Consider the following 14,165-nt stretch of genomic DNA (forward strand, 5'->3'; position numbering starts at 1 on the left):
TTAAAAATAATTAAGTCTCGAATTTTCTAAATAACTAATACAAAGATAGACATAAAATTAGTCCGTACTACTCTAATAGTATCTTAATTAGACACAATAAAAATAACAATTTATGAATTATATCTAAAGAGTAATTTCAAAATCTAAATATCTTTATATAATTAAATAATTATATAAATTTATTTTTTTCTCAGAATAAACAATTTTTATTTTAATTTTATATTCATTATTATTTTTTATTTTAAAATTAATTAATTTGTATTTCAATTAAAAAATAATTAATTTAAAAAATATTAAATTATATATATATATATATATGTGGGTGTGTATGTGTGTGTGTTTGTGTGTGTATTAGTTAGGATATTATATAAAATAAAATATATAATATAAAAAACATGAATGATACTAAAAATAAATTAGTCTAATGATTGTCAACTTGGTCTTCATATAGAAAGAGCCAAGTTTGACTCTTTCGTATAAAAATCTGTGTGTACTTTTACTTATTTTTCTTAAAAAGAAAAACAACTTGACTCTCATTTAATAGTAAAAGTATTAATGATAAAGAAAAAAAAAATATTTTAAAGTTTAAACATTGAGGATAAAGTTAAATACTAAAGATAATTTAAAAAAAATTTAAAACGTTAAAAGACCGAAAACATACTTGAAAAAAAAATCCTCTCAATGTAAAAGTTATACCTAATAATTAAAATAAATTTCACATATGAATTAAATGCATTAGCAAATTAATTAGAATGCAAATATCTTACTCACGAAGAGGTAGGAGTGTCCATAGATCGGATCGTATTCGCAGATTCGCGGTAAATATCCGCATCCGATCCGAAAATTGCGGATACGATCCGATCCGCAAATTGATCGGATCGGATCGCGGATATCTGCTCTACATCTGCGGATCCGCACCATAATAATTAAAAAATAAATAAATATATATATGTTTGGTATTATATTTACTTTTATTTTTATCAAAGATATGAAATTCGAACCCGTAACTTCTTAATTGAGTATGGGGAGACTATGCCATTTGAGCTATAACTCATTGGCTTGGTATTATATTTATTTGTTTGTATATTTTAGTTAGTAATTATTATTCATATATTATATTATTTTATTTTTGTTATTTAGAAAGAGTTTGATTAAAAATATTTTAGGAATAAATAAGTTTAAAAGTATGAAAGAAATATTTTTATCGAAATTTTTTATATAGAAATATGATTAAAAAGAGAAGGTTTAATTATGCGGATAATCCGATCCACAAATGTGCGGATCGAATCGGATCAGATCCGACACTAAAAAGCGCGAATATCATATCCGATCCGATTCGCGGACACCCCTACGGAGAGGGACCGGTATGTACGTATCCATAGCCGTCCTGAACACCCACACATTGTCCCATTTCCCGTCCCATTACTCACGGGTATCTTAAGTTTTGCCCCATACCCAAACACGCGGGTATATACCTGTCCTGTACCCGTCCCGCCGAAACCTAATTGATTTATATTTTTTCTCCTTCGAAAAATCTATAATATGAAGATAAACTTAACGGAACTAAACATGATTAAATACTTTGAAACATAATTAAGTTCAAAAATAATCCTAAATTGTTCACAACATACATATTATATAAAAATAATCAAGTCTTACACATGAATAATACATACATATATACGGGGCAGGGCTGGGTGGGTAATAGGATGGGGCGGTCATTACCCATACCCGTCCTATACCAAAACAAAAATAACCAGATCTTACTCAAACTCACTCCATACCCAATCAACCGTTGAAAATACCTACCCCGTTCGGGGCAGGGCGGACAGGTTGGCTCGGGCCGGTCCAAATTGACATCCCTACAAATTAGTCACCCTCAAAGGGTAGGTCAAAAGATAATCAGATTTAAGCATCTGCAAATAAATATAAATGTATGAGAGTTATGAAAATTATCCCCCATCACAATACTATTAGACAGTTCAACTTCAATACATAGAATAGAAGATCGGCCAATTCGATGGTGGCGGTTTACTAGTCCATCAAGATCGAGAACATGAATAACCAAGATTACACAGCTAGGAGAACATGAACAATATATTGCATGAAAATTAAACTCGTATTTTTGGTAATGGTAGAACGAAAATATAATAACTCTTGTAGAGGCAAATAGCGATCATTTTTGGAAATTACTCCGAAATCATATCACTCTTTGTAATTCTGACTAAACGATTCATTCTAACATGTGTCAAACTCTGATATACATCACACGACTAATAGAAGAAAAAAAAAAGGTAAAAGAATGCCTCTGTACTGCCAAAACCACAATGACAGTGCACCAATAGGCGACAACCTCATTGAATACACAGTATGCAGCACGTTTTAACACAACTATAGCCACAACTAACTGAATCACAGGGGAAAACCTCATGGATCCAAGAAAATATACATAACCTTGTCATATATCTTTCAAATTGATCATGGTATCATCCCTACCTCTCTTTCTTAACATATTTAAGACTGTCCCTTACACCATCCTATTGAAAATGGATCCATATTACTCTCGGAAAGCAAAATCAGTGACATTTATCTGGGCTTCGAGTCACTACCCTTGCTTCGGAAAGATGAAAGAGAAAAAAATGATCTGGGAGCTGCACAAATTGAAATTTGTGTAACTATAGAGTCATATGAAAGCTACTGAAATCTGGCAATTAGCAAATTACATTAATCAAAGGAAATCAGAACCATGTAAACTCTTGGACTTCAATCAAGATATCATAGTATTTAAAATCACAATACAATGATCTATGCAAGTTGCGAAAATGGCAAAAGAGAGAAGGCATTACATCCAGAATGAAGTACAAAATGTCCAGAAATGAATTAAGAGGTTTCAGGATTTATCAGCTCCCAGAAAAAGAAAGAGGTACTCAGGATTAATTAAACTACTTACATCCTTAGCCAGACACTTATATAAGCTTCAATGCTAAAAGTTGATGATAAAAATAAAAGAAGAATAAGGTTAGACATCACCTTTTAACGAACTTCCTGATATATGGTCATCCCTCAATTTAAAATGAGCAGGAGGTGTCGGGATCGAGCTTTGCAAGGATTGGACTGCAATCATTCCAAATCGACTTAATCCATTTATGATCGTTTGCAAAATTTCAACTCAATAGAAGCGAAAATTCAAATATATATAGATGAAACAGGGCACCCTAGGAATTTCAGAAAATAATGAAAAGGTTACCTTGTTCACTGTACAGCTCGCTTTCATTGAAACTGTCATCAGATGGATGACCATGAGAGAATCCCATTCTTGATTTCCTTAAGTCCTCTGATGACCGATTGACTAGATCTCGAACATCCTCTGTTTCGTCATCTCCTTCAGAAGTAGTAGCAGAAATCCAATCAACCAAACTCTCTGACCCACGGTTTTTCCTCCCAAATTTCAGTAACCGTTTAAAACCTTTCGTGACATCCTTTCGTGATTGATTTTGAGATGAATTTGCAACAAGAACTGGCTTTTGGGCACTTCCCCATTTCTTTCTCATCCGTGCAGCATCACTTTCACCCTGGGTATGGGAATGAGAATTCCAAGATGCAGGACTTCCAATTGGAGAATCCATAGATGCATCAACGTCAGAAGACTCGTGTGGGTAAGTAAATGGATGACGGGTGCGTGAATTCCATGATACAGGGCTTTCTACTGGTGAGTCCTGCAGAGATCCCACACCATTGGAAGATGATGGCATAGCACTAGGCATTTCAGCTACTGAAACAGGGTCTACTTGAGAAAGAGATCTTGCAGAGTCACCAATTTCAGATTCAGAATTTCCAGATTTCTCAGATTCCTGGCTTAATCTCACCTTTCCATTATTGGTATATGCATGATCTTCAATAGCTACAGTTCCAATCTCATCCGGTTCTTCTGTTGCCATATCCAGAGAACCCTCCCCTTCAAATGCCAGTTCATCAAATAATTCATCTTTATGAGTATCATATGTCACTGAAGCTTTCATCCTTATAGCACTCCCCTGAGGTCCATGGCCTAGGCCATAACCCTTTTTAAGGAATGACTTTGGCGATTGATCAAATGGGCCCAGATCAGACCTCTCCGTATCAAATTTCAATGGAGCCAAAACAACTCCATCTGAATTCAAATGGGATAAATCACTAAACTCTTCAGAATTAGCACAACTTTTTCGTAAGGATTGAGACCGCTTTGACTTGTCTTCCTTGGAACCTTGCGTCTCATCCTGAGCGCTTTTGCTACGGGCATAGTTTCTCAACTGAGAGCGGCTTGTTGATTTACTCACTCCAGAAGGTTTTGTATTTTCTTTTCTTAAGTCGGAAAAGTTTGGAACAGACTGAGCTATAGGACTCTCTCTTCGCCTACCAGAAGAGTTGGAAATCCTGGTAGATGACCGTGAGAATGAGGACACTGCTGCTGTGCGAGGCGTAGCTGAAGACATATGTCTGTTGGGCAAAATTTTCCTGCTTTGCCTTGAAGCTCCATCTCCAAGGTTTGATTCACCAGATATGCTATCTTGTCCATAGATCTTCTCTTCTGAGAATTCATATTGATCTTCATCCTCTTCATTCTGAAGGGAATCTATTGGATGCTACCAAAAATAAAAAATAAAAATACATAGAAAAAATAGGGGTATAAATCAGATCCAAAAGGCATCTTGATGTTTTATACTGAGGGGAAACATAAGCACTATAGAATATTAAGGATCAGAATTCATCATCAAAGTTCACACAAAAAAGTGTAAAGGATACCTGCTCTCTCTTAATATTTGACTTGAAATATCTACGTTTCTCAGAACGAGAAGCACCAGATGCTGAATGAAGTCTGTCTATAGACCCTGAAAACTTGTCCCTCATCTCTGCTCTACTGCGTTCAAGACTGTCCTGCATGGCCTTCATCTTGGCTTCCTTCTCGGCTCTCTTTAAACTCCATTCTTCCCTAAGTTTATCCTCTCTCTTCTTCATGTACTTCTCATAAAATTTTCCTCTAGAATCATCACCAAAATTTTGATTATTCACCTTATTCACAAGGGACGTAGCATCAAAGCTTGGTACATTGCTCGTACTGGCAGTTGGTTCGAGCACAGAATTTCTGGAAGGCATATTAGGACTCAACTCCGCTGCTTTAGGTCTCCTATGCTCTGAGTTAACAGCCTGTTCTACATGTGCATCCACAGGCTCAGTTCTCCACACAGATCCAGACTGATCCCCTGGAAGACGAAGTTTATGCTCTGCAAAAAGCTTTTCAAGCTCATCTGCCTTCATTTTCAGCTCATCATGGAGGCCCTGATTTCCCTTAGACTGCCTTACTCTCTGAACTTGCTCTGAAGGTGGAGTTGAGTTTATCTGGGAACTATCTTGATTCTCCAAAACTTGCTTAACAGGAAGGTTCAGCTTACTGCTTTCATGAGGAACACGAGTTTCATCCCTTTTAAATCGAGTCCTGCTGGCTTGATCAGCACTACCAGACTGAGGCCTTTGGTACTTCATCTTTGAGAATTCAGAATCCTCAACCTTAGATTGGTGCTTGGAAGAGAAAGAAGAGTCCCTCTTTACAAGCTCCTCAGGTTCTGCATTGAAAGATCTCAATTGGGGCTGAGTAGATTGATCGGCCTCAACCTCCCTAAATTTGCTTTCAAATTGTGCAGAACGGGATCGAGAATGACTATGAGAAGCCCTGATAAATGACTGGGCAACAGGATGATTTTTCCTGCCAGCATCATCCCCCCTTGCAGTGGATGATTTGATGTCAGGTGTTACGTCGTCTGAAGTGGCAGTGGCAGTGGCAGTGACAGAGAGCATATGAGAAGCAACCTGGTTTGATCCCCTGAAATGCGTATCTTTAGGGGCAGCAGGAGTCCTGTCGTGATAAAAAGAAGAAACTTTGGAAGTGTCGTGAGAAGACTGCTCATCAGCAGCAGCAGCAACATCATCATCATCATTTATGACAGGAGAAGGGAGAGAAGTTGAAGCTGATCTGTCCTTGGAATCATCGTCTTTCACCACGGAAGGAAAAGGAATTTGGGTATCAGGACGCGTGCGTGGGGCAGCACTGAATGAGACCTCGGGATTGTTGTTTCTATGACTGTGGCTAACGTCTTCAGCATTCAACTTAGGAGCCAAAACACAGGAGGAGGAGGAGGAGGGGCTTTCGGTGTCAATGCTCATGTCACTCGCGCCACTCCATCTACGCAATACCGACTTCTCCGCTGCTGACACGTCGGATGACAGCCTCCGCAACTCTACGGGTTTCCCCACGACGGGCTTGGTGCCGCTCCCACCAGAAGAGGCAGAAAATGACGAAATCTCCTTCTGCTTACTCTCGAAAAGATTGATGCGGTCCTGCACGCTCAGACGCCGACCTGGCTGCGGCTGACCCCCCACTTGATGCCCCTCTTTCTTCTTCTTCTCGTCTTCCTCCTCCACTACCTCAGGCTCGACTCGTTGTTGTTGTTCTTGATCTTTTTCGTTTACCCCGCCCCCGATGCTGCTACGTCTTGATCCGATACTGGGAACGATCTTCCTTTGTTGCCACGTGGCCTGGGCATTATTGGGCCCGAGGAAGGGCCCAGCCTGGTCTTCTGTGGGATCCTCAATAGACATATCTGATCCAACTGATGACCGGACATCCCTCTCACTATTCCCTTTCGACGCCCTCAAATCAGCTCTACTTTCGCACATTGACATGTACTTGCTGCATGCTTCACTGCGCCCAAAAATCATCCATATTCTTTATTTTTTACTTAATTAAGGAAAACTAGTATTTATCAGTTTCTTTTTTTTTTTTTGGTTAAACTACTATTTATAAGTAATAAGTTTGAACAAAATACGACCAACTAATGAAGCTGCTTCAGAAAAATTATTTCAGAAAGTTGGAAAGAATACACTTGCATTCATTTAGGTAACATTTGTTTTGAGGTATTGGAATGGAGGCTGGAAGACTGAGCCTCAGTATCATATTTGTTAGTCCAAAGACCAGTACTAAAATTTCAATCTCTATTTTCAAAATGTTAGTATTTCAGTACTTCCAAAAAATAGAGACACAGAAAACTAAAATTTTTTAGTACAGAGATTGAAACTTTAATAATATTTTATATCTAAAATACTCATATTTTAATTAATTAATTCCAACTTTATTCTTTATGCAAATTAAATTAAAATTTTATTTTTATTTCAATCTCTATCTCTCACTTTACACCAAACACAATCTGTCTCTCTTCCAAATGCTACCTAAGGTTATATATATACAAGTGTATGCAATGGTGACTATCATTTTACGGTTGTTGAACAACTTAGGCAACTATTTAATGTGTTTTAAAAATGTGACCTAGCTACTATAATTACTAGGATTTAACTAACTTGTGCCCTAAAAATACATTTTAAAAATATAATAATAATTAATGCTTTTGATGTATTCAGTGCATTTGAAATGTAAAAGAATTAATTTTTACAATAATTTTTATAAAATATTTTTTTTTATGGTATGGTTAACCTATGTCCTTAGAGAACAAGTTAGCAAAACCCTAATTACTATAATGATGAACACACTTAGAGCATTCATATATATATATATATTAAGTTTAGGTAAATCAAATAACAATCATCCCACTAGGATTAAAGCATATCTATAGGCTCTTTGGGCGTTTATAGATAGATGTATTTGATTTGTATAACACCTACAAAGTAGCCCAAGGAAAGGAAGGAAAATAACTGCCAAAAGAACAGGACCTTTAACTGCTATACCTTTCACAAAATATCATTCTGTTTGGGCATTTTGTGACCAGCTTCTCAGCTTACCATTAAATTCAATTAATTAATTTATAACGATTAATCATTACAATAACCTAATGGTAAGACGCATAAAATATTGCTTTCCTAAACAAGCATAAAATAATGAAGTTACAGGTGCACATAGAAATTTAGAAAGTCTATTACTTGGATGCAATCTATGAGTCTATCAGAGTTGCAAACCGACAATTGTGCAAAGAACTATCATAGAGTGCATTATTTCAACCGCTGAAGTTATACCCAATAGGCCAATAGTCAGGCAGGGAAAGGGACTCGGAAATCAGGAGAATTATGAGAAAATCCAATGTGAGTTGGTATCAAAAGCAGAACAAACACCACTAAATCATGTGGAAGGCAATCTTAATAATAATAATAATAATAATAATAATAATAATAATAAGGGTAAAATATACTTTTTGTCTATTAAGTTTGACAAAAGTTTCAAAAATACCCTAAGTTTTATTTTGTTTCAATTTTGTCCCAAAAGTTTTCGATTTGCATCAAATATACCCCTGACGACTAATTTTCAAAAAAATTAAGACCAATTCAACAATTTCATAAGAACAACCCTCAACACAAGCAAATCAAGCATAATTTTCATGCATTATTGTTAGATTGGTCTTAAATTTTTTGAAAATTTAGCCGTCGAGGGTATATTTGATGCAAATCGAAAACTTATGGGATAAAATTGAAACAAAATAAAACTTATGAGTATTTTTGAAACTTTTGCCAAACTTCAGGGACAAGAAGTATACTTTACCCTAATAATAATAAATAAAATCGTTCAAATAAGGTAACCTTGATGATATAGCTAAGAAAACATAAATTTTAAAAAGTAAACAAATGTGACCATTATGTCTTACCAATTAAGCCAAAAGATTTCTCAACTGATAAGAAGTCCTGAACTTAGAAGAGTTTTAAGGTGCGAGATGGCTTTTTCATTTTAATTTCACACAATTTATCATTTTGGCAGGAAAGGGCCTATCGCTTCATCCAAACCAAAAAGACGACAGAAGAGGACATGAAGGAGCTCTGGTTAACTCATTAAGACCATTATAGCTTGTGTTAAAGAAGATAAACACAGTGAATCCATTCCTCTCAAAATGAACATCCAAAGGCCATCTTAAAACAAATTTTCGGTTTACAATCAATTTCCATTTTAATCAGCCTTAGTTATACCAAAGTTCATGCTGAGTTATTTACATAGACTCCTGAACCATGTAACAAGCAGTCACAGAAAGAAATGCAGAAAGGATATATATTTTAAAGGAGCTTTCAGAGTTCTTACTTTAAGCGATGAGCACCAAATTGATCTGCAAAATGTTTTAGATCAGAAACAGTATCAGGATTAAAACCAGCAGCTGATGCACGAGCAAAAGCTGTGGTCAAGTCCTGCCTTACTGCAGCAAGCCGTACATCAATAGCTCTTAGCAGTTCCTTCCTGTATAAGAAATAAAACTATAAATATCAGTGATTCGGTAAGAATTTGAAAAAGAAAGGAAACAAAAAGAAACCAAGCACAACTATTTAGAATTATTAATCCTTTCGTTATGTATTTCACATATAGGTTTATCATCATAAAACTTATCAAACTCTACCCAGTCATTCTACAACTAAGCTCCAGCAATTCACTCAAGTAAATTGTTAACATTAGAAGCTCAAAGCTAGTATTCAGCCTGAAATTTAAAATGCACAAAACTCATAATTCCCACTTGCTGGCACAACTTATACTTGAATGGGAATCGAACCCACCCAATGGCTTAAAAAGAAACATAACTGACCAACTGTACATAATGTGAAATCAAGTTTTCACTTCTGTTAGTATTTTTCAAAAACGTTTTTCCTGAATATTTTCAAGAGTGTTACCAAATATATTTTCAAGTTTCTTTTTTAATGAAAATTGAGAAACCAATCAGCCCCTTAGATATTTTAACTTCAGATCTTATTTTCTCTACGGTTGATATAAGGAACCCAACCTCAATAAAAGTATAACTAAATAACTAATAGTAGAAATAATGAATACAGATAAAAATGACAGAGGGAGGAAAGGATACTTGGTTGCATCTGCTGCTGCAGGTGATCCTGTTCCAACCCCACCTGGAGCAAACCAAGAGAAAACAGTGAGCATAATACTGACAATCATTGAAGGAAAACAATTAGGTTTATAAGTCATGAAACCACAACTAGAGATTAAAAAAAAGAGAGCTTCATAACTTCCTCCACAAGATAAGACCATGAATCCCACTCAATATTCACTTGCATCTTGCATAAACATAATCTACACAGCACAATGCACTGATATATATGGTTTATCAAGCGTTGTGAGAGAAAGCAAGGTAAGAATTCCAATCTTAACCTTTTCTTCCACTAATATAAGCACTCAATTTTTTTTAAAAAATTGTTAGTTTTATCATTCCTTTATCCATTAGAAGATAAGGTGATTTACCACCTAGGCAGGAGTTTCATCTGTTGCTTCCTCAACAGCATGACAATACTCAAACACAAAACCCTTTAGACATACTTTTAAGAACTCATATAAAGCATGCTACTAGTGCAATTATGGATGAAGATATGTGATCAAGAACTGAACATAATTTTTCCTTCTTTCCACATTCATCAGGGTTTCAAAATTATTCTACTTCCTTTACTATCAGATATAGAACTTCTATAAAATGACAAACATCATAGCATTTCATGGAATTAGGTAATAAATAAATATGAAATTACTTACGCAAGATAATTTCCAAAAGCTCCCAAAGAATGTAAAACAATCAACAAACACATAATATAGCCAGAAGACTTCATTTATGATAAGTCATAATAGTAACCTCATAATGAACCATGTAAAATACATTATTTGGTCTTGGTCATACTTTTACAGCAAAACATACTCACAGGTAAAGAGAAAAGGGAAAAGAAAGGATAATGACAACTACTGATGAACTTTAATAACGATCAAGCACCCAACAGGCCAACATCAAAAGTTGTACAATTTAATGCCAACTCATAGAATTTAATATACAAGGGGTACGTCAAAGTGGTTGGTGGCGAAAATGGTGTATAAACCCTAGGAAAAGATAGATGAGGGTCTGTGTCTGTTAACTAGCTCTCTCAGGTTTGAATGCTGAAGGCTGCAAATAGAGAAAATCTGCTTTGGAGAGTAGCCCCGAGAAACAGGCCTATGTAAATCCTTACTCCAAATTAGCCGGCCTACCAGAAGAAAGCCCACATAAAAGGAGGTCCAAAGACCACGGGGCCGTAGACCAAAAAAATAAATTACGGAAAGATCTGCCTGCAAAGTCCAAGGGTTCGGGGACTAAATTCATCACTTTAGTAACAACATTATCTAACTATACCCCACAACCTGAGAGCCCAGCTGCATTTCCTACAAAGAAAAAATGTTTTGCGTCCTTTTGAACAACATGAGGAGATACTATTTTTTCTCTAACTACATGTAAGCAGTCAGATTGAAAGTTAGGAATGGTAATTGCAGGCTCCCCACATGAAAAATAGAGATAAGAGATGTCTCTGACATTGCCTAAACAATGCGGAAGTAATGGTACAATCTGAGTGATTTATTCTTATATGAAACCAAAGATGAAGAAATTCAACTTATTGACAGTGTAAATGAAGCTAGCTGATCAGCAGAAGTGGACACGTCACATGTAGTTTATTGTAGTCCACAAACACTTCCACATACTTAGTTCTTCATCAGTTTACATAAATGCATTTAAGGTATGATTTGAATTATTCACACACCACAACTATTTTACCTTTCCTTCATTGATAGACAACATTTAATAAATAGTACTTTTTAGGTTAAATCATATGTTTTCTGCATTGTCTATTGACTCAGTTCAAGGTATATAGTGTGTGTTTGGCACCTTATTTAAACAATGTTTGATAATGAATGTACTGCTACTTCTAGTCTTAGACTAAAACCTGCTACTTCTCTGGATAATGATCCCATTCTACAGTCATACACATATCAAACCTCCAAAGGCCAACTCACATCAGCACATCAGATTAGTTGTTTGATGCATAAGACGAACAACTAATTATTATATTTTCATGAGAGAGGTTCAAACCAACAGAACAAATTCATTCAACTACAGCGGCAATACATACAAGTTTTATACTAGACAGAAGTTAGTAACCTTCGTAAGTAAAGGAAACATACCTCGAGAAACTGTTCGCTGATCTCCAGTTCCCTGAAATTTTCCAAACATCAACAAAAAAACATAAGTGATGATATTGTTCTTTTGTTTGCACAATCTTCTCACTGATTGAAAATCTGTTGTTACCTGAGAGTATATGCGCCTTGCTCCTTCCAATTGTGACATCTCTGCATCAAAGGTATTGACCATTTCTAAAACCTCTGGTTTGCTGACATATTGCACAAACCTATAAGCACCAGGGACAATAAAATAAGTACAAAGTGCTTACGGGTCATTGCATACAAATGCACAAAATGCAAAAAAATAAATATAAATTTTCCACCATCTCAGTGCTTTCACCTTTCAAGGGTTCCTTTTGTAAACCATGTCTCAACATTTTTATTTCTCTCAGTTTCTAGTTTAATTGACTGGACTGCCAGTGCAATCTGCTCTTCTGCAACCTTTAAATGAGTCACAAATGGCTGTATTGATCCTGATACTAGTTTCTCGTTGTTTCCATCACTTGAAACAAACAACTCACATCTGCACATTAAACACAGAGAGCAATTACCAAGTCGAATCAGAGGAAAACCACAAACCCTGTAATTAGACAGCACACAGGTAGTTTATACAGACCTTGATCGATCTGGAGACAACTGGAATACAGCACAATCAAGAGGCGTGTCAGAATTCATTTTTGTTTTGATAAAGGGAACTCTATATCAATTCTTGGACCCCGTCTCTTAATCAGAAGCATTCTGCATCATCATTCACGTTTGAGACCAATCAAAATCAGTAAAAGAAAAAATCTACTCAAAGAAGGTCAAGTTCAGAATGTAGATTCTGAAAAAGTTTCAGGGGGAACAATGATAGATCAGTATCTTCTGCAACCAACGAAAAGGTGCATTTGCACTAGCGTGTTATATTCGAATTGAGACCAGTTTGCAAATCTACATTTTGAATCGAGCTGAAGTTGAATTTTAATATTAAAAAGGAAAAACCTGACCTGATGCTGAAAAGGTAAATCGCACTAGTTTCAATCCAATTCAATTATAATTAAATAGATCCCAGTTGCAAAACAAAATGGAACAAAGATAGAAATTTCAATTCACAAAGAGGAAATTAGAAGATAAACAGATCTGCTTGAACAAAGACGGAACCTAAATGGTGTTTGGACAAATACTGGGAAAGCCTAAATCCCAGAGAAAAAAGCTAAACCGAGAAAGGTGCAGGGAAAACATGCAGAGAACTTCACGGATATGATGAAACCCTAATAATAATTAATTAATTAACACGAGAGCAGAAATGTGGGACGATGGTGGAAGTGAATGCAAACCCAGATTATGATATGAGAGGTTGGAGATCTTGGACTGCGGAACCCGATCCTCCAATTTGGAGTTCAAAAGGTCACCTGCATTTGCCTCCACTCTCTTCTAATCTCACTCTAGTCTCTACAATGAATGAATGAACGAACTAACGAATGAAAGAATCAATGAGCGAGCTCTCTTCTCTTTTCTTTTCTTTCCAATTTGAAGTTTTACGAAAACCCTACTAGCTAGTAGCTACTATGACAAGATGGTTTTTGCTTTACTCATCCTTCAACTCTCTTTCTACTACTTTCTCTCTCTACTCTCCCAATACACTCTCACGCACACGTACACATCACACATACAGTAGAGAGAGAAAGAAAGGGTCTTGTTTGAGTTGAAAGTTAAAGAGAGACAGAGAAAGAGGTGTCGCATGTGGTAAGTTGTTCGGCCTTTGAGCTGAGAGTTGAGACAAAAACAAAAATTACTGCTAACTGTTTAGGCGATGACATTTGCAATTATCAGATTTGCTGATTATATTTATCGATTTTTTTATTAATCAATCAATCAATAAATTAATTGTGAAACTGTGACAGGAAATTCAAAAGACGGGTATGGTGCGGTTTGCGGAAGACGAAGCACATTTACGAAAACGGGCTTCATTGTGTTTTTACCTTACCTTGTTCTGACTTCAACTTTTACTACTGCCCTGCCCCTAGAGGTGGCAACTAAATCTAACGTTGAAATCAATGGTTTCTAGCTAGGATGATGATTATGATAGGGTGGGGGTGAGGTGAGTAGGTTAAATCTAAATCACAATTCACAAAATTAAAGGAGGAGGATTGACGTTAAAAGAAAAAAAAAAGAAACAACAGCTTCAGCC

At 36.0% G+C, this 14,165-nt stretch overlaps 1 protein-coding gene across 1 annotated transcript; it reads right to left on the reverse strand.

Moving 5' to 3' along the window:
* Positions 1-2,179: 2,179 nt before the first annotated feature.
* Positions 2,180-13,792, reverse strand: LOC107646155 (GPI-anchored adhesin-like protein). The gene is made up of 11 exons (XM_016350350.3): positions 13,312-13,792; positions 12,612-12,733; positions 12,336-12,518; positions 12,123-12,222; positions 11,999-12,029; positions 9,873-9,915; positions 9,107-9,259; positions 4,783-6,736; positions 3,248-4,622; positions 3,031-3,114; positions 2,180-2,651 (listed from the first exon to the last, which is right to left on the reverse strand). Exons 2-11 carry the CDS (start codon positions 12,668-12,670, stop codon positions 2,587-2,589), a joined length of 4,047 nt encoding a protein of 1,348 aa, XP_016205836.1. The 5' UTR covers positions 12,671-12,733; positions 13,312-13,792; the 3' UTR covers positions 2,180-2,586.
* Between the last annotated feature and the right edge of the window lie 373 nt (positions 13,793-14,165).

The sequence above is a fragment of the Arachis ipaensis genome, chromosome B6 (genome assembly GCF_059453495.1).
Source record: "Arachis ipaensis isolate K30076 ecotype BB chromosome B6, ASM5945349v1, whole genome shotgun sequence".
In the NCBI taxonomy this organism is placed as follows: Eukaryota; Viridiplantae; Streptophyta; class Magnoliopsida; order Fabales; family Fabaceae; genus Arachis; species Arachis ipaensis.

Coding starts and splice junctions, on each gene's coding strand:
- LOC107646155 (XM_016350350.3), bottom strand. CDS start 12,670: ATGAATTCTGACACGCCTCTTGATTGTGCTGTATTCCAGTTGTCTCCA. Junction 12,223..12,335: donor ACAAAAGGAACCCTTGAAAG/GTGAAAGCACTG, acceptor TGGTGCTTATAG/GTTTGTGCAATATGTCAGCA. Junction 6,737..9,106: donor TTTGGTGCTCATCGCTTAAA/GTAAGAACTCTG, acceptor TTTTGGGCGCAG/TGAAGCATGCAGCAAGTACA.